This window comes from Cavia porcellus, unplaced genomic scaffold (genome assembly GCF_034190915.1).
Source record: "Cavia porcellus strain 051 isolate PalLab524CR breed Dunkin Hartley unplaced genomic scaffold, mCavPor4.1 scaffold_50, whole genome shotgun sequence".
In the NCBI taxonomy this organism is placed as follows: domain Eukaryota; kingdom Metazoa; phylum Chordata; class Mammalia; order Rodentia; family Caviidae; genus Cavia; species Cavia porcellus.
The window spans coordinates 3,694,886-3,715,870 of NW_026947533.1; the positions used below are offsets into that span (position 1 = coordinate 3,694,886).

General features: G+C 39.3%; 1 protein-coding gene and 2 pseudogenes across 1 annotated transcript; 2 read left to right on the plus strand and 1 right to left on the minus strand.

The window, feature by feature from the left end:
- The first annotated feature begins 767 nt into the window (after positions 1-767).
- On the plus strand, positions 768-1,703 carry LOC134475053 (olfactory receptor 9G19-like). Its single transcript, XM_063244422.1, has one exon. It carries the CDS (start codon positions 768-770, stop codon positions 1,701-1,703), a length of 936 nt encoding a protein of 311 aa, XP_063100492.1.
- Positions 1,704-10,706: 9,003 nt separating this feature from the next.
- On the plus strand, positions 10,707-12,935 carry LOC134475031 (olfactory receptor 9G19-like; annotated as a pseudogene).
- Positions 12,936-19,111: 6,176 nt separating this feature from the next.
- The window catches only part of LOC134475032 (olfactory receptor 9G19-like), a 49,930-nt pseudogene continuing 48,056 nt past the window's right edge, over positions 19,112-20,985 (minus strand).

Sequence of the window (20,985 nt, forward strand, 5' to 3'; positions counted from 1 at the left end):
TTCTTGGCAGACATTTAACTTGGGGAAATAAATATTGGGTGACACTGAGTATTTCACAGACTTTTTCCTCATTTTTATCTTTGATGCAAAGATCTGGTGGAAAACTAATTGGAGGTATAATCACAACAGAAAATTTGACCACTTTTTGATATTTTAAAAATATTTTCTACTTTTCATATAATTTCTAGAAGCAATATCTCTGTTTACAGTGTGGAATGTAGTGCTTTGGCCCTGAGCACTGTATCCCATGGTAACCACGTTGGAGAAGATCATTGCAACTGTGTGTTTTCATATTTAACTGTCACTAAGGTTGGGGCACCACTAGATGAACCCTAAAGGGGACAGAGGGAAAGTTCTCTAGATCCATAGGACAGGTAATTCAGGTGTAAAAATGTCCCTCTAAGTACATCAAGACCTAAAAGATACTTGTACTCCAAAAGATATCTTTACACTGAGTGAGTAAAAGATCAATGAATTTTACAAACACTAAAAAAATTCAGGAGTCTGAGACATCATTTGAGGCTGACACATTGCTTGAAAGGAAATGCAACAAACATCCAGAGTGTATTATCATCTGACTGTTATCAAATGCATACCATTGCAATGAGTTTATTGAAGCACAGGAAAGTCTCATACCAACTGCAGCAGTTAGGATTCTCCTTTACCCTTAACTACATCTCAGGACCTAACACAAAGGATATCCTCACTGATCCCGACTGAAGGAATCAATTCCTGTCTATTCCATGCCTAGGAGGATTTCAGGAGCAATGGAGAGGAGAAATCACACAGTGACCAAGTTCATCTTACTGGGCTTCACGACAGACCCCATGATGCAGTTGGTCCTGTTTGTGGTGTTCCTGGGCGTGTACTCTGTGACGCTGCTGGGAAACAACATACTCATCACCCTGATCTGTAATGATTCCCGGCTCCACACACCCATGTACTTTTTCATTGGAAATTTGTCTTTCCTGGACCTTTGGTATTCCTCAGTCTACACCCCAAAGATCCGAGTGACCTGCCTCTCTGAGGACAAAAGCATTTCTTTTGAAGGCTGTGTGACCCAGTTCTTCTTCTCTGCTGGACTGGCCTACAGTGAGTGCTACCTGCTGGCCGCCATGGCCTATGACCGCTACATGGCCATCGCCAACCCCCTGCTCTATGCTCAAGCCATGCCCAGGAGCCTGTGCATCTGTCTGGTGGTGTTCTCCTATATAGGGGGCTTCCTCAATGCAATAATCCTAACCAGCAACACATTCACTCTGGATTTCTGCGGAGACAACATCATTGATGACTTTTTCTGTGATGTACCACCCCTGGTGAAGTTGGCATGTGATGTGAGAGACAGCTACCAGTGTGTGTTGTATTTCCTGCTGGCCTCCAATGTCATTGCCCCCACCCTGCTCATCCTGGCCTCCTACTTCTTCATCACTGCTGCCATCTTGAGGATCTGCTCCACGGAGGGCCGCCTCAAGGCCTTCTCCACATGTTCCTCCCACCTCGTCTCGGTCACCCTGTACTATGGCTCCATCCTCTACATCTACTCTCGCCCCAGTTCCAGCTACTCCCTTGAAAGAGACAAGATGGTTTCCACCTTTTATACAGTGCTATTCCCCATGTTGAACCCTATGATCTATAGCCTGAGGAATAAAGATGTGAAAGAAGCTCTTAAAAAACTCTTTAACTTATCACAAGCTAGTGTCTAATTAGCACCCATTCCTCCTATCATTGATAAATGTTATTACTTTTCACCTGCTACTTCAAAGAAGGCTGTGGAAGTGTATTATCAAAAAAATTCTATTAAATGAAATTCAACCAAAATATTTCCTTTGTGTCAGCGTCATTGTTTTAGTTTAGTTATTGAGTAGTTATGCCATATAGATTCACTTTAATTTTAATAATCTTTAATAAGTAATATCTTAATTTAATATGAACTTAATTTAATAGGGAACTATGTAATAATTCTAGCATCCCAAAAAATTACATTTCATTTTTTTTCTCTCTCCTCTAATACCGACCAATTTATTTTTTCCTACTGCTCTGATGTGATGGGTACAAGTCCTTTAAGGACTGCACTGGGGTGTGTGTGCCTCTCTCCTCCACCTTACCAAAAAATAATGAGTTAAATCCAAGGACAAGAATGCATTAATAATAAAAAATATATAAAAACCTGACAAACTAAAAATGAAAAAGCTTACTAAGGAGTTACAGGCTCTCATCAATACTTATTGTCAACAATCTACAAAACAAACATGGATTGGACTTTAAGTGCAGTAAACTGAGGAGAATGGAAAGTTAAAGATGACTCAGACCACACTGATTAATGTAAGATTCAGAAATTTTTCCTTTCCTTAATCACTTGAGAGGACCTTAATAGTTGAGTTTTCTAGATTGTCTTTTAGTTCTAATCAATACAAAGAGCTGGCATACACTGGTTTGCTTCACCAGGGTACAGTAGAGCCCTCTGTCATCATTGTTATCCATTCATTCCCATTCTGAGAAGAGCTCTCTATTTTGCTAGGACAGCTTGAAGAACACAGTTGCTTATATTTACTAGGTTTGCTCATATCAATAAAATATGAGCCAGCTATATTTAAGTTTCTGCTTATTTGTATATACAAGATAACCATCACTAGCTTATTTAAACCCACTGATCTGGTGAAGACAGCTGAAGATTCTTCAGCAAAAGGAGGTGTTGGCTGTAGAATGGATTCAGAGATGCAAATGACAGCCACCTTGTCATAGAAATGCTGGTATGGACAGCCACATGTGCTTCCACATGCAGATATGTACCTAGGAACATTGTGAACATGTGTAGTGCTTCTATATACATCCTTTACTTTAGCCTCTACACAAGAGAGAATGAGAAAATAATTTTATAGTTGCTTACTTTTTCCACAAGGGAAGCATAGTCTCCAAATTCTCTTCTCCATCTTCCTGAACAGCACCTGATTTGTCAAAAATAGTTTTAATTGTCCTGTTAGCTCCTCTGCAAACTGTGAGATTCTCAAGGGGCTTCAGTAATCTATAACCCTAGGATTCCGGAAATTGGCATAAAAGGTTCTCGGCCAACAGGTTTGAATTCCATGGAGATGCTCTTCATAGAAATATTAGGTAAATTGCTTAATTCAGATGGTATAGATAGAAAATCTGTTTGCTTCTTGCAATCAATCCTGTATCCTCTTATACACTAATAAATGATAAGTGATAAACAAAGCGTCTTTTTTGAACTATCCTTATCACCTTCCTATTTTAATTTCTGAAAATATTAGAAGTACATATATAGGAGAACGTCACACTATTTTTGATAAAAAGAAAAATATACACACGTAATAAGCAGAAAATAGTCTACATTTTCTAATAAGCAAGCAACCATCAGGCTCCACTAACAAAACCACACACTAGTAATATCTCAAGTGAAACTGAAGCATAAGAATGAAGAAGCAGATATTAGTATAATGGACAAAAAATGTCATGAAAAATGTAAATTTCTTTCAGTTTGCTGTTCTTTAAGAAAGTGTGGAGGCATAATTTTTTTGTTTCTGTTTTTGTTTCTTCAGAAGACTTCTGACAAGAAAGTTTATTTCTAAACAGAAAATGAGGTCTTAAAATTTTTTATGAAAATTTCCTTTTTAGCCTATTAATGTTAGCAAGCTGAGCATGTTGACTGATTAACAAATACAGAGCTCAGTATTTTTCCCAGTAGACACAGTAAGTGTCAAGGCAAACACCAAGGAAATGGACACCCTGACTCTGTGTATGTGTGTGTGTGTGTGTGTGTGTGTGTGTGTGCGCGCGCGCGCGCGTGTGTGCATCCCAAGACAAATTGCAAAGCATTTATTTAAGGGAGAAAATGATGAATTTCGTAAGAATCTCAAAGGCACTGGACTGCAGTAAAATTTAATTAGCTGGATGAAATAGTCCTAAGAGGGAAAACCTTGCATGGAGGTAAGACAGGGTCAAAGTGGTGGAGAGTCACTCTGGGTTCAGTAATAGACCCTGAGAGTAATTGCACCTTGGAAGCTAAGATGAAGGTGGCATTAAACACAAATCACATCCACTTTAAAAGTTTTACATTAAAAGTTATTACCATTGCTTTACTCCTGTGTGACATCAGTAGTTACATAGGACAGATAGTTTCTTGTGGTGCTGTGCTATTTATTTTATACATGACATGCTCTAAGATCCCAACTATAGAAACTGCCCACAAAAGACTGAAACACATGTCTGTTCAGGCTCCTGTAATTAAAAAATGAAAACAAGTCGTAAGAGAATGTATTTCAGTATTTCTTATTGTAATCTAGGAACAAGCACGAATCACAAACATGTGCTGCTCTCACCAAAACAGGTTTCTGAGGCATTACATACAACCTGCCAAATTACAAAAACTTGTCCACTAATATAATACAACAAGAAAAATTGAGACTCACTTGTTATTCAACTGTTAACAATTTGCCTGGCACTCTGCTCATCCTTTAGTAGAGCTGACTCCTTTAGAGCAATGTAAGGGAGATACAAATCATTCTTATTTACACAGAAGGAAATGGAGGCTTTACACTGTTGACTAGTGGTAAGCTTAAATCTTGGTTCACTGCATAAAAATCAATTGCTTTTTCAGCGTTCCCTGCACTATACAGACAGCTCTTATTTGCCATATTCTCGGTCTCTGTCACAGTCAGTTGATGATAGGGAAAACACTATCTTTGCACACCTGTTTCATTCTGATAAACAAATATTTGATGGAGTTGATTATTTTGTGGACTAGTTTCTTCTCATTTTTCTTTCTATAGGATCTGCAACAGAAAAAAAAACCTTAGGTTTAATAGTACCAGGAAAAGCATGTAGATTTTTCAAACAAAATTCTGTAGTAGTTTTGGATTTTAAATGGCACCGTGTGAAGCCACTCAGAACATCAGCCCGGTCAAGTTATTTCTCACCTGAGTGAGGTTCTCATGCATTCACTGATCACTCCTTCTCCATCCTGTGTCATGCTCTGTTGTACACACTGGGAATATAAGATGCATAAAACAAACAAAAATCAGTATACTTGGAGTTAATGCAATTGAGAAAGTAAAAATAATAAGTTCTTTCCTTTCTTTTTTTTATTTAAAGAAAAGGAAACGAAAAAAAAATACATGGAGAAAAAGAAAGGGTAGAAATAATACTAAATTACAGACAAACAAAAGGTAAGAAATTGCCGGTTGATAAGTTACAAATTGTCATCTTCGAAATGGCTGTTCAGGTTATAGAATTAAAGTATTTAGAATGACATTCAAAAAAGTGACCCTACAAACCATTCTGCTCTATGATCGAACAAAAGCTCTGTAATATGATTATCAGTCCCACCTATTTGTTTTACATCTCAAAGAGGGTAAGGTTAACCATATCAAAACAGAACAGAACATTTAAAAAAAAATAAAAAACAGTTTAAAGAAATACAGATTTCAAAGCAAGTCCACTGGAGATCTTCCTTATCTAACTGTCTCTAGCTTCTTACAAATAGTTGTCCCTAACTTCACCCACTTTATATACTTATTGCATATTATAGAACTAATCAAATCATTACAGGATGATGAAGTCTTTTTAGGTCCTCAAGTTCCAAATTAGGGAAGACAATAGCAACTACCATCGCATCTCTCATTCTCTTTGTGATAGCCGTCCCCATCTCTGCATATGCTGAAGTTGAGCTGAAGAAACCAGTCCAATGTCATTCTAATCAGCAAACAATAGATTGCTAGAATTTATATTATAATGCTACAAAATAAGCCTCGGGTTTTTCAGGTCTCTTCCTCAGAGTATTTGTTCCTATCCTCTCTGTATTATAGGGAAAACCAAGTCATAACAAGACAGCGAAACAATTTCCTAGAAAAACATGCAATGGATAAGACTTATAAAACTATAATATAAATGATCTTCCGTAGCTACTATGTTTTCTCTTGTTATTTTCAATAGATTTGTCCACAACACTGGCTTATTATAGTTAAACATACTATCACCTATTTTTATAAAAACTTAACCTTGACTGCACTGTAGTATTTGAGAGCTGTTACTGATTCATACCAGTATGGATATCCTTTACATCTTGTCATGCTCAGAGTAGTTTCCTCTACTTTTAGGGTTGATTCTAACATGCATACCGATTTCAAATAGGATCAGTCAAGGCCAACCAATAGTCTTATGATTCAGATACAATTAAGATCAGTCATAGTAAGACAATGTAAGTAATACAGGATTTCAGCCTAAGTCAATAGGAAAGTAAGGATAGTTACCATGCTATAACCTGCTATTTTTGGTTCTAGAGGTCTGTGTCCTCAAATCTGACATGAGTGGACAGACCAGAACAAATTTAATTCAATCTAAATATGGCGCTAGGACTACTGTGTCTTTTAAATCATTATACACCATTAGCAATGACCTCTGCTTTTTTTTTTAAATATAGTTTCAGAGCTGTCTCTACTAAAGACTAGCTTACCGTCTCTGCCTCATGTCTGCTACTCCACTTTTCTGCTATAATTTGTCCACCTTATTCCCTCATTCCATTGTCTGCCCCGTTCACTGAGGCCTCTCTGCCACTGTAGCTGGAATCCTGATATCTCTTCTTCTCTTTCTCTGTAATGTCCTTCAGCGCTCTCTGTAGTGTTGGATTGGTGGCCACGAACTCCCACAGTTCCTCCTTGTCTTGAAAGTATCTTATTTCTTCATTAATTTTTAGAGAGAGTTTTGATGGATATATGAACTTAGTTTGCATATTTTTTTCCTTCAGGACTTGGAATATTTCTCCCCACTCCCTTCTTGACTTAAGAGTTTGTGTTGATAAGTCTGCTGTTATTTTGATAGATTTCCCATTATAGGTAACCTGCATCTTTTCTCTGGCTGCTTTTAATATTCTGTTTTTTTGGTGGATTTCTGGGATCTCGATTATTATATGCCTAGGCGTAGATCTGTTTTGGTTGTAGGTAGCTGGCGTTCTGTATGCTTCTTTTATCTGGATATCATTTCTTTTTGCTATACGTGGGAAATTTTTGCTTTAATATATCTGTGAATATTTTTTGTATTTCATTTTTGGATATTCCTGCTTCCTCACTCACATTCTTTATTCTTAGGTTATGTATCTTTTTATCATCTTCCAGTTTTAGAATTGCTTCTTTCTGGTTGCTTGTTATTTTTAAGAGGCTTTTTCTTTCATGTTCATAAGCCCTAAATCTCTCTTCAAGTTTCAGAAGGTTGTCTTTAGTTTCTGTCAAGGCATTTTGCCAATATTCAATGGAGTTTTTAGTTTCCTGATATTCTCTTTGGATCTGTTTCATGTATTCTAAGTTATGCTTAAATTCTTCTTCAGATGCTTCTCTTTCTTTTCTGATTTCCTCAGTTCTTCCATCTGTGTTCTCTTGGGCGGGGCTTGTCATTTCTTTAATTAATCTCTTTATATCTTGCCTCACTTGGATCAGGAGTACATCTTTAAATTCCTCTATGAGATCATGTAAGTACTTTTTAATTTCAGCTGATGCTGTGTCGAGTAGAGGATGGTTACTGTGTTTGTTCTCTTCAGTGTTTAGTTCTCTTGGGTTTATTTTCTCCTGTTTAACAGCTGGAGATTTTTTTAAATTTTTATCTCTTGTCATGTTTCTGGTTTCTTTCAGACTGTCCTGGAGTTCTCTGGCCCTCTCCGAATTGCTTAGGGCCTTTCAGAAACATGCTGGCTTGAGTTTTTGCTGTCCTCCCCAATTTGCTGTTATCTGGGGTAGGCTGGGATGCAGGGGAGGTACAGTCTAGTCTCTAGCCTCTGTGTCAGTTCGTTCATAAATTAGGCTGTACTTTCTGGTTGTCATTGAGTTGTGACTATTTTGTATCCGCTTATTGGGCCCCAAGCAGAGGCTTGGTTTAGCCCCAGTAGCTCCTGCCAGTTCTCTTTGTATCAGAAGCAGCTGAGTAATGTCACTATGGCACAGGATTCTGCCCAAGTCCCAGCCGTTCTCTTCCAAACCTCTCTGTGACAGGAGCACCAGAATAGCAGATCTGCCCAAAACTAAGATGGCTCCCACTAAGTTCTCTGTGTGGAGCTGAAGCCAGCAAGTAATCTGCTCTGCCAGGACTCAAGATGTCTTCCACCAGCCCTCCCTACAAGGGGACCTGGTGATGTCACCAAGCTGCGGTTTCTGCCGCCAGGCTAATATGTCTGCATCAGACTCTGTGTTATTGATTTCCCCGTGGTGGCGGGCCAGCTGTTCTCTGGCCAAACCCAGCAGCCCCAGGGTTCTCTGTACTCACCAGAGTCCAGTGCAAGTCCTCGTTCCGGGACCGCCGCACACCAAGCTGTCCACTTTTCCCGCACTCCCGGCACAGCGCTGACCGGTCAGATATCTGTGCACCATTTAGATTTGAAACGCCAGAGCTTTGTACATCCACTCTGGTGCAGTGGTGCAGAACTGGCTGCTACTTGGAGTCCCGGTCCGGGTCTCAGTTTCCCGCAGTCACCAAAAGCAACTCAGCTTTTCGTGCTGGGTCCACAAGTCAGTTTGTTGATTTAAGGGAGCGGGATTTGCAGCCTCCCGTTATCAGCGTTGAAGGTCTCAGCACGACTTTAAATCCTCCGGCTGTACTGTCTTGGTTAATAAGAATCGCTATCGATTTGTCTGGCCCTCTCCATGCTGTCTTTTTTTAGCTTCGAGTATGCATTCTCTGGAGAGACTCTTCGCTCGATCCCCTAGCCCGCCGCCATTTTCAGAATCCCAGTTCTTTCCTTTCTTTGACCCCAAAACCAGTAGAAAAAAATAAATGGAGCATATATCACTATATGTAATTTGACGACTTAGTGATATTCTAATATTATTTCCTATCTTTTCACATAATTCCCAGAAATATCTGTAAATATTCACAAATCACTATAAAGCTTTGGATTAGAACATCTTATCACACAACAACAGCCTTGTTGATCACCTTTTGAGTGCATATTGAGATATTTAATTGTCACAAATTTAGAGCCCTACCAGCTACATGCTATGTAATAGACAAGTATGAAAGTACCCAGGATCCACAGGATAGTCAGCTGTGCGTGAAAAGGTGTCCCTCCACCTACATCAAATCCTGGTAGACACTGTGCTCTGTAAAGGTCTAAAATTACAGTAGTACCTCGGTTCATGAACTTCCTTTGCTCCACAGTTCTTGGGACCATAGCTGCATTTATGTGTTCCTGCTGGGAAGTTGTCCACAATTGTGTTCATCACCTAGTGCAGAGTTCTCTAGGGAAGCAAAACTTTGCTGAACACTTGTGTGTGCAAATCAAATTGTTCACAAATTACAGCATTCATGGACTGAAGCGTTACTCCACATGAGTAACCATTCTAAAAACACCATTCTAAAAACACAGGAAAAAATACATTTTGCAAAGTATTCTATGTGCCAATTTATCTAGGGGTTTTCAATTGAAAAAGGACTGCTGTTTTTCTGCTTGAAAATTTATCAAGAGTTGTCCGCCTTGTCAGTAAAAGCATGTTAACAGTGGAAATTCCTCTCGTGATTCAGTCTCCAATAAAATAACGGTGATTCCTCATGTATTATCTACTTCACTATGTGTATATATTCCACTAAATAATTCTCTTTTGGTATTATAATTTAAAATATTTATAAAGAATCATAAGTATGTTATATTGTTAATGCATGGCATGTAATTTTAATTTTTTTGTAAACTGTGTAAGAATTTTGAAATGTGTTTCTGTGACTTTTATATGTGACAATACTCATAGATGACTGTAGGCATACATGACTGTGCACAACTGAATACACTGACATTAAGTTTCATTTCATGATCATAAAGAAAATATTAAAAAGATTTGTCTTAAAAAGAAGATTTCTCAATGTAATGATTCAGAGCTACTGTTAGAAACAAAATCAACTTAGGATAACTGGTTTTAAGACTAATGTCCATGACTAATTGCAGAGATTGGAAAATACAATTAACTCCCAGAGTTTAGACCTCATATATATATACCATGATGTAACTTTTTAAAATCTGACATAAAAAGAAACATTAACTTCTCAGTCACCAGCAAGCATCACCCTTATCCTCCATCAAGTTTGTTCCCTGAGATTTATGACAAAGATGTTCAAGGTTCCTAGTGGAGGGGACAGTGTCTTCTGTAATTGTGGAAATAGACTTAGTCATCACCTCTCAAACTGCGGGCAACTTCCCAGTTTTCATGGGTTCAGAACAACTTGCCCATTACTAGCTGGAAATGGTAAAAGGGAATTTTTTCTCTGGATTTACATTCAACCGGTCCAGTTAAGCATGAGTCTTTCATCAACTTTTACTTTCCAGCAGCACAGAACATTAATATTAACATTATCTGCTGTTACGGTTTTATTTATTTATTAATAAAGTTCTTCCTTGTAGAATAAAGACTCTATAGAATAAGACTTCATCATGTCATCTTTGAAGCTCTATCTCAAGAGTCTAAAATGACACTGGAAGCAGATGCATGCCTTGAGAAAAAAGATGGCCTCCAAAGCCACTTTAACATGCCTGATATTAAATGTGTGCCATGGTAATGAGAACATTAATGCTTAGGCAAGTCCCACACACCAACCATAGGAGGCAGATTCCCCTTTAGCCTTAACTAAATATCAGAGCCTAACAGAGAGCACAACTGCTCTGGCCCTGGAGGTACAATCAAATTCTTGTCTACTCCATCCCTAGGTGAACTGTAGGAGTGATGGAGAGGGGCAGTCACACAGCGACTGAGTTCATCCTGCTGGGCTTCATGACACCCTGTAATGCAGCTGATCCTGTTCATGGTATTCCAGGATGTTTACTCTGTGACACTGCTGGGAAACAACATACTCATCATGCTGATCTGTAATGATGCCCAGCTCCACACACCCATGCACTTTTTCATTGGAAATAGGTCCTTCCTGGATCTTTTGTCTTCTTCCATCTACACCCCAAACATAATAGTAATGTGCTTCTCTGAGGACAAAAGCATCTCGTTTGCAGGCTGTGTGACCCAGTTCTTCTGTGATGAGCTGTGCTACAGTGAATGTTACCTGCTGGCCTATGACCACTATGTGGCCATCGCCAACCCCTTGCTCTATGCTCAGGCCATGCCCAGGAGCCTGTGCATCTGTCTGGTGGTATTCTCCTATGCTGGGGCCTTCCTCAATGCAATATTCCTAACCAGTAACACATTCACTCTGGATTTCTGTGGAGACAACATCATTGATGACTTTTTCTGTGATGTACCACCCCTGGTGAAGTTGGCATGTGATGTGAGAGACAGCTACCAGTGTGTGTTGTATTTCCTGCTGGCCTCCAATGTCATTGCCCCCACCCTGCTCATCCTGGCCTCCTACCTCTTCATCATCGCCACCATATTGAGGATCTGCTCCACCCAGTGCTGCCTCAAGGCCTTTTCCACATGCCCCTCCCATCTTGTCTCTGTCACCCTGCAGATTGTCTCCATCTTCTTCATCTACACTCACCCCAGCTCCCGCTACTCTCTTGTGAGGGACAAGATGGTTGCCACTTTTGATACTGTGATGTTCCCCGTGTTTAACCCCATTATCTACAGTCTGAGGAATAAAGATATGAAACAAGCTCTGAAAAACTCGTTAGCACAGGCTGTGTCTGATTCATATGCATTCTTCCCATCACTGCTAAGTGATATCACACTACTTCAAGAGAAAGGCTGGAAAGTTTATTGTCAAAAAAAATCAATTTCTATTAAATGTAATTTAACCAAAATATTTCTTTTGTATTATTTTATCTATTTTGTTTTAGTGATTAAACTATCATCTCTGGTATATATTGTAGATTCCCTTAATATTGATATAGTTTTCAAAAAATGATTCTGGGTTTAATGTGTATACTGAGTATTTATTTATTTATATATACTTTCAAATGTTTAAATAACTTTTCCTCTAAATATTAACCCATTTTTTTCTACATAATGATTAATATAAGGATGTGATAAAGTCATATACCACAGATCACTGATATTTGGAAAGTGAATCTTAGCTAATCAATTACTGGTAGGTTTCCTATGTGACAGATGAATAGGGCCTGTCAAGATATTTTTGGTAGAAATAAGCAGAACACTTATATATGATAAAATATGAAATTTGAGAAATCTGCAGATAAGACAAGTGGTTCACTGTCCACTATTCTTCTTATGTGGCTTATTTTAACAAATGTTACTAACATTCACTGGTCATTAATTGTGATATTCTTCCAATAATAAAGTTCTAAACTTTGAGCTAAAAACTCTTGACTTGTAAAACTTAATCTTTCACCTGTATTCTTATAAAGGGCATTGTATAATACATTAAAGATATCAGTTGTACTTTGAAAATTGAACAGTAAGTCCTTTTTTCATAGTTAAAATGTTTTGATTTAAAAAACAGCAGCATGGTTCTAGAATGTGTCCCTTACCCTGGAAAGTGTGGTAGAGATTCCCCAAGAGCCATGGCAGAGAAGTCCCCCAGGCAGTACCATAAATCATCCTACCAGGCCCTATTGGGCCTCCAAGATGTGCTAAATGCCAGGGTGAGCAGCCCACAGGATGTATCAGGTTAGCAGTATGTTACTGCGAAGGATAACAAGGCAAGAGATATCCAACCTTGTTTTGTCTGCACTGTGGGGATAGGGGACCCGACCCAGGGAGTTTAAGTGTCAAGGTATCAGTGCCTGGTGATATCTAAAGCTTTGGTTTAGTTCAAGCCCACAGGGAAAAATGCAACACTTTCTGCCATTTGGCCAGGACAGAGGGACTTGCAGAGGAAACATGGGCTCCTACGATGTGAATTTTTTCTTGCTGTTCATAATCTGTTTTATTCAATTCAGTGGTACTGTTTCTCCTCCTAAGGGTTGCACTGCTGTGCTGCCCAAGGGAAAGGACTTGGAAGACATATTCGCCCTTGAGAATACTCCTTGGGGTGACGCGTAATCCAGAGGCACATATGTTCCATGGATTTAAACCATATTTGGTCTTATTACCAGTTGTCATTTTGCAATCCACACCACTCCTGAGCACTCTCCCTAATATCACAGTGATGCAAGAGACACAGGTCTGCAACAATAGCAGTCTTAGTGTAGAACTAACTTTTCCACTTTATTGGATGAATACCTAAAACAATGATTGTTGGACGGTTTGGCAAAACAACTGAACCCCGCATCCAGACAAGGCAATGCACTTATCTTTAGAAACACAACTGACCAGGATTTGGGGAGTGTACACAGAGGTGTACTAGAAGTTCAAGAATGACAGCCTGCCGATGGAAAAGTACATAGGTGTGTGGAGCCGGGAGTTAACCTGGATTAAAACAACCAGGGTCAATTTTCTGACAAGGTTTCCAAGTAGATAGCTAGAATTATCCCAAGGATGATCAGCTGCCAGCAGGGGTCTGCTAAGATGCCCCAGTATGAATTTGGTGAGGAAAGTGCAAATTCCATGTTCACTGAGAAAAACCTGATTATTATCACCACTAGAAAAAAAGCTAACACTAGTTTTTCTATTGATACAAGAAACTTGGTCTACTGGTTAATTAACAATTACTAAAAAGCTTGGGAAATACTATTTGATATTATTTAGCATTATAGAACTTTAAATTGGAACTTGGGAAGATGACAAGATTTAGAGTGATAATGATTTTAAAATTATGGAATCCATTTATCAGCTTTACTGCAGAAAGTCCCTTTTTCTTGTAAGACTGATGAGAAAAATGAAATGACTAACAATTTCCTGACAGATCGTGTGACTGACTAAAGAGCAGATATTGGAAAACTGTAGGCTATCTTTGATTTGTGGTGAGCACTCAGAAAGTTTCCATATCCTTCCATAAACTGAGCATTTCTTGTCTGAAGCTGTGTATAAAATGTAGCATCTTAAGCTTTCTACTAAAACAGGTAGAGAAAAACAGACCTGTCTGATCATCCGTCAGTCTCTATGCTACCCATATTTAATTAACCCACTTAGAGCTCATTACAACTCTGCACCAGAGGACTGAGGGTTACACACTTTATAACAGTGAACGAGAGTGAAGTACAGAGTTCAAGTAAGCAAAGTCACAGGGCTGTTCAGCTATAGACCTGGTACTGGAACTGACTCTATGTAATTATCAATGTGTGCTTCCAAACGGGGTTATAGACAGGAAAGAGCAGCTTCAGCTGTGCTGTTGCATAAAGAGGTGACTGTAGGTTATGACAATCTACTCTGTAGTTCAAAGGGCAAGAAAAAAGGATCTTCAATGTGTTTTTGTAAAAAAATTACAAATATTTGAGGAGATTGATATAATTTAAACATTATACAACACACACGAATAGAAATATCACATGGTAACCCATAAGTGTGTAAATTTTAACATATATATATAATTTAAATTTTAAAATAAATAAATACGAGACAAAAACCCAAGATGATCATAGTAAAATAAAAGTGTTTTAAAACTGATCCCATTACTTGATAAGTCTGTCATCTTAGAAAAATATCTTAACCTGCAACCATACATGTCTTCACGTGCAAAATGGTAAAAAATTGCAATATTGCATAGGTAAAATGCACAGATAGTATAGGGAACAGGTAGTGTAGCTATTAAATGCTAGCTAATTTAAATCTGAGGAAAAAGGAATTTATAAATTCTGAGTTTACACAAAAATAATAAAGTCAAATTTCTACAAATAAGTAATTAAAGTCAGTACAGTGGTATCATTAAGAAGACTATTAAAATCTAGAACCTTAATATTATGTCACCCACTACCATAATACAAAATTAAGACTGGTTTAGAAGTGCAAAGCTTCACTGGCCTGGGGCCAAAGCATGATGTACTTGTTGATTATGAAATTTATCTTCATTCTCAGGAGCATATTTCCCCCAAAATGGTTAGTCCATTTCCCAGTGGCAATCAGTTATGATTCCAGTTAGTTGGCATCTCTGAAACAATTCAGCAGGACACTATAGAGGAACTTTTCTGTTGTAATAAAATGTTCTATAGCAGAGTAAAAATCTCTCTATACCCATGTAGCTTTGGATACATGAGTGTTGTACTAAGATGCTAAAAAAAATCCTAAAATGCAAAGCTAAAAAGATTGTTATTAGCAAAAAGAGCTTTGTCATTCTGTGCTATGCTTATCACCCTAGTAACCATGTAACTGAGCACCAACCACATAGTTATACGTTAACAGAAGCATTGCCTTACTGTTCTGTATGCATCATCACCTTAGTAACCTGTTTGCTGTGTCAATCTTTGTTCCCTTTGTGAGAAACAAATGTTCCTAGAATTAGCAGGCCAAGGGCTGTAAATTAAAGACAAAAAGGGGTAACCACCAACTGTAAAACATCTCTGACCTCAAGCAAAGTGTAACAAAGGCCTTCCCCATTCCTGCCAGCTTATGTATTTTGTGGTTATGTGATTAATGGGCTATAAAAATCTGTCAAAATTCTAACTCAGTTACACAGCTTTGCAAACTCCATCTGCACTCTGTCGCTGGTGCCAGCTTAGATAAAAGCACTCTTTTTCTTTTTAAAAAAAAATCTTGCCCTATATTCTGGATAACATCTTGGGGACTTGTTTTTGGGGTACAACAATGAGAAGCAGCAAAGACAGCTGCATTAGTATTTTCTCCCATTTTTGTTTCCCTAAAAGACGAATCAGTCACTTCTCTAGCCTCTAATTCCTTAATTTCTTCATGTGAAAATAACTAATGACTGAAAGATAAGAAATTACATAGCTCTGTAGGAACTAGTTAAACATAACTCTCCCCAATATCCACACACAATAAGTACACAAAATTTTAGAGGGTTCAAACATTCTCAGCAATTTATCAGTGGATTTTCTGCTTAGGCTTCTTAGATTGAAAAACTGTCATAGAAGATGTCTATCTTCATTTCCAGTGCTAGCAATGCTATTAAGAGATTACGGACAGGTGCAAGTATTTAAACTTCCTATGCTTGGAGCTAAATTGTTAATGTTCACTTTCAAATTTGATCTATGTATTTCTTCTCCCTATCACTTCATGAGATGCTCGCTTTTCTTTCTGAATTCAAAAATTTAGAATCAATTTATTCACATCCTCTAGTGTATACTGTTCATTCTCTCAGAATCAAAACCCTGATGCCTTTTCCTTCATCCTTCCCATGCCTATTACCTGTACGGCTACCACTGTGGCTCCAGCCACTGCCATTTTCACCAAGAGAATTGCAATCACCAGGTAACTGGTCTACACCCTTGTGCCTCTGGTACATGGTGGACAGAGTAGCCAGTATGGTCCAGTAAATCAATGAAGCACTGTGACTCCTGTACTTAAAACCTTGTAAAGATGCCTAATTTATCACACACACACGCACACACACACACACACACACACACACACAAAATGGCCTTGCAATTATCCACAGCTGAGATCTCTCTGAAACACATTATCTCTTAAAACTCAGCCTGCTCTTCTGTCCCTTCATTCTGCTCTTGTATTGGTGATTTTCCCACCTTTTCAAATATGCATTTGTCTTTTAAGCAGTGTATCCCTTCTCTCTGAAATACTATTCTCCAGAAACTTGCATATTTCACCTCCTCTGGGTCTTTGCATATGTCCTTGCTAGGGCTCATACTAATCACTTATTTTTTAAAAGATTCCATTCCCACTTCTCTCCAATAATCCTCATCCATCTGACTATACACAGATCCTGTTCTGTTATGCTCCATTTCTAGCTCTTGCATTCTAATTTGTATCATATGCTAACTCTTATTTTTCACATTTATGACCCATGTCTCCCTACTAGAACACATCATCCACAAGAAAAAAAGTCTGTTTATTTACTGCTGTACTGCAGTATCCCAACCAATGCTTAGCCAGGTAGTAGTACCTCATGCATATTGAGAGGATATCTAATTAATTACTTCTGTATCGTGGACCTGTTTTTCCTGATGTAGTGTCTACTTCTCACATAGCTTAAATTCTCAGAAAAACAAAGTGCACTTTCCTGACACAGTATAAGGTACTGCAATAAGAAGGATGAATACGGACTCCTGAGATCTCCTCTCCACCTAGAGTTTAAACTGTTGATCATATGTGAATATGATAAAAGGCACAGACAACATCACAACCATGCCTACTAAACCTCTGTACACACAGAGCACTGTGCCCTGGAGCATCTTTGTTCCCTGTAACCTTCACTTGGACTCAAAAACCTGTGCAAAGGATGTGTTTCTCCAGCATCTAAAGATGCGCTCTTAGGAGGGAGTGCAGGGTGGGGTAGTAACATGAACAGACAGATCGCAACTCAGTTCTTTGTCCTCAGCTTCTTCTCATTGCTATTGAATGCATGATCTTTTAGCATAAATATCAGACTGAATTTCAAATTGTGTATTAGGAAAAAATATACCCCTGGATGGAATCTGAGTTAGAGTGGAGCCCATGTGTGTGTGTGCGTGTGTGTGTGTGTGTGTGTGTGTGTGTGTGTGCGCGCACATATCTCTGGTGATGACATCACAGTGATCACCTGACAGCCACACCACACTGCATTCCCCTTCTAAGTCCAGCTGCAGGCACAGCAAGGCCAAACCACTCGACTGCCCTCAGTCTTAGATGCTTACCTCTGGTCAGCAGCAATGGTTCCAGGAAGCAGCACTGTCCATCCTTTGTGGTATTTGCTGTACAGCTTGGAGGACACAATATGCATGTTTCTTCAGTAGCCCTTTGAGATCTCTTCCACACAGCACCCAGAAATATGTATCGCTGTCTCCAGGGACACAATTAAGAGTTTGCGTGGAATATGGAGATGCATAACATATTAACTACAATATGATCAAGTGAGCAAGATCTTATTAAAAGTTGACAGAATTTCTCTGAACTGTGCTACTGAGAATTTTCTATAATTTTTTCTGTTATGTGTGCTCTTCCCTTGCCCTGAATGGCCTTCCCTGGCTCCTTCACTGGACAGACCCTATGCTTCCCTGGTGTTAAAGCTGAATCAAGTCTCACTGCAATGTGTGCCCTGAAATCTGTACTCCAGGACATGCAATGTGACTGCAGATGGAGATCAGGCCTGGGGAGATACGGTTAAGCCAAACCCAGCATTTAGTGGGGGCCTAATCCTGCCCAACTTGCCTATTTGCCAAGAAGAATTCAAAGATACAAAGTGTCACTCAGGGTGTGAGGCCACAGAAGAAAGAGCATGCTGGACCCCTGCAGCCAGGCAGCCATCTGTGAGTCAAAGAGAAAAACCTCGAGAGAAGCAGACCCATCAGAGCTTTGAACTTGGACATCTGGCCTGCAGCTGTGGAAATCGAGAAAACTTTTCTTTTTACACCACCTGCCATGCAGCACTGCATTAGGAAAGACCTGCAAACCGGTGTGCTGGGCTGCAGAGCCTCTTTCTGTTTCACAGACTCGTGTTTTACACGCAAAAAGATGACTGTGATTAAGAAATGTGATACTTCATAATGACATATTCTCTTATTTTAAATTTATGCAAAAGACTGAAAGAAAAGAAACAAACATTTGCAGGTCCTTAGTTATTACCAATCCCTGCTTCACCAAGTAAAGACTTCCATTCTGAGTTTCCCCTGCATGTAAAGTTTTTATTCAAGATCACTCATTCTGCCTCTACTCATGAATCTATTCCTGTGTTCACGGTCATTTACATCTTCCTGCCCTTCTCACATCGCTGACCGACTGTTGCTAGGATCTCCTAATTTTTTTTGTGTGTGGGGAAAAGGGGAAGAATGCTCTTTTATTGGGGGTTCACAGTGACTCTAAGTAATATTTTTTCTCTATTTCATTTATTAGATAGGAAACTTGTTGCACTATACAAGAAGAAGAAAGCAGAATATGATTTTTCTCTTATGAGAAACACAGGATATAAATTAAGGAGCAAAATAAAAGAGAGACTGTAGGGAACAGAGAGGCAGACCTCAGAAAGGGAAGGAAATTTGGGACAAACAAGGCATTGTGACTGAAAAAAAGTCAAGAACTCAGTTCTCCAAAATGTAACTATTATGAATCAAACATACATGCAGACTGCTATCTTCACAAAAGGGATTGTTTTCCTTTCTTTTTGTTTTTTCAGAAAGTCCAGGCTAGTGACAAGGATATAGTGTTAAACTGCTGTAATCAAGAACTTGCATTTAAGGAAACTTCGCTCTAATTGGAATTTTCTGCAGGGCCTCCTTGACGTCTTTATTTCTTAAGCTGCAGATCAAGAGATTCAACATGGGGATGACCATGGTGTAGAACACTGACACCATTTTGTCCCACTTCAGGGCATAGCTAGAGCTGGGCCACTAGTAGATGAAGAGGATGGAACTGTAGTACAGGGTGAGAGCTGCCAGTGGGGAGCCACACGTTGAGAAGACCTTGAGGCGTCCAGGGCAGAATGGATCTCCAGGATGGCCAGGAGGATGGAAATGTAGGAGGCCAGGATGAGTACGGCAGGGGCAGTGATGTTGGAGGTCAGGATGAAGTACATCGCAGCCTGGTAGCTTGCCTCTACGTCACGTGCCAACTTGACAAGTGGGGGCAGGTTGCAGAAGAAATCATCGATGACTGTCACCACAGAAGCTCAGGATGAAAGTCTCACTGCTGCTGATAGTGGAGTTTACAAAGCCACCCAAGTAGGAAGTTGTAACAAGACTGACACGTAATTTTGGGGACATGGCTTGGAAATAAAGCAGGGCGTTGGTGATGGCCACATCGTGTCATAGGCCATGGCAGCTAGTAGTTAGCACACAGTGTAGGCCAGTCCAGCAAAGAAGAACTGGGCCACTCAGCCGGCAAAGGAGAACTGTTTGTTGTCAGAGACACAGGTCATCAGGATTTTAGCGGCATAGACAGAAGCATACCAGAGGTCCAGGAAGGATAGGTTTCCAATAAAGAAGTACATGGGTTGTGGAGTTGAGACTCAGTACAGATCAGGGGGGACATCAGGGTGAGATTCCCCAAGAGGCTGAGAAGATAAATGATAAGATGAAAAAGCATCAGCAGGAGCCCCATTCTGTGAACCCTAAAATGATGAACTCCTGTACCTCGGTGGAATTTCTCTTGCCTCTGATTGTGGTTGTCAGAGATCTTTTCTATGAAGAGATTAGAACACACAGCCTGATTTAAGGTATGGCGGTAGGTTGTCCCCACTTTGTCATTCTGTATAATGGAAAATACCCAGGTGATTCATTGAGGCTGTTTACTATGAGATGTGTCTATGCTGAATTGAGCATAATTCCTTTTTGATAGGCAAGAAGCCAGTCCTGAGTTAACTCAGAAGTGCACTATAAAACACGTAACAGTGAGTGTCACCTATCAGTCCAATTTCTCCTCCATTTTGATGAAATGGAGCCTTGTGCATGATCTAATTTTTAAAAATTCTTTAACATTTGAAGACATTTATTGGCACAATTCAGAAATAACTTCTAGGAAAAATCACTTTAGCTTTTCCTGTTATTTGATTAAGAGATAGTGATCTCTTGACCTAGATGAAAAGTATTCTGGAAATAAGGCCGGCCAAAGCACTGTTAACTCTGAGTCTAATGTACTTTAAATACAGAGGACTTCTGAAATTAAAGCAGTTGATGGCAAAATTTGACAAGAATGCAACTTTCTTTTGGTGGTTTACTCTTCCAAGGCAACCAAGGAATGCTTTACAAGTCTGTGCTAGCAATCTTTCCTCTGTGGTTGCTGACTATCTTCCTTGGGCTTCTGCAGCACTACATCCACACGCAAATATCAGCAGATCTTATCCTGGTAATGCTGAGTGATTTGTACTCTCTTACACAAAACACGTACAGTCTGTCTACAGCCATCAAAGCACACACATCACTAGGTTTTGTTACCCTAAAACAGTAAGCCTGAATGCTGGAAGACTGGGAACATGGCCTCCTGCACTGAACTAGGACAGGCTGAGAAAATTCATTAAACACTAACTGAATTAAAGCAGGTTTATTGGCAAGAGTTATCCTTATTCTGTGCCATTATAGGAGGTATAGTTCTTCCCTGTATATCACACTTA

Coding starts and splice junctions, on each gene's coding strand:
- LOC134475053 (XM_063244422.1), top strand. CDS start 768: ATGGAGAGGAGAAATCACACAGTGACCAAGTTCATCTTACTGGGCTTC.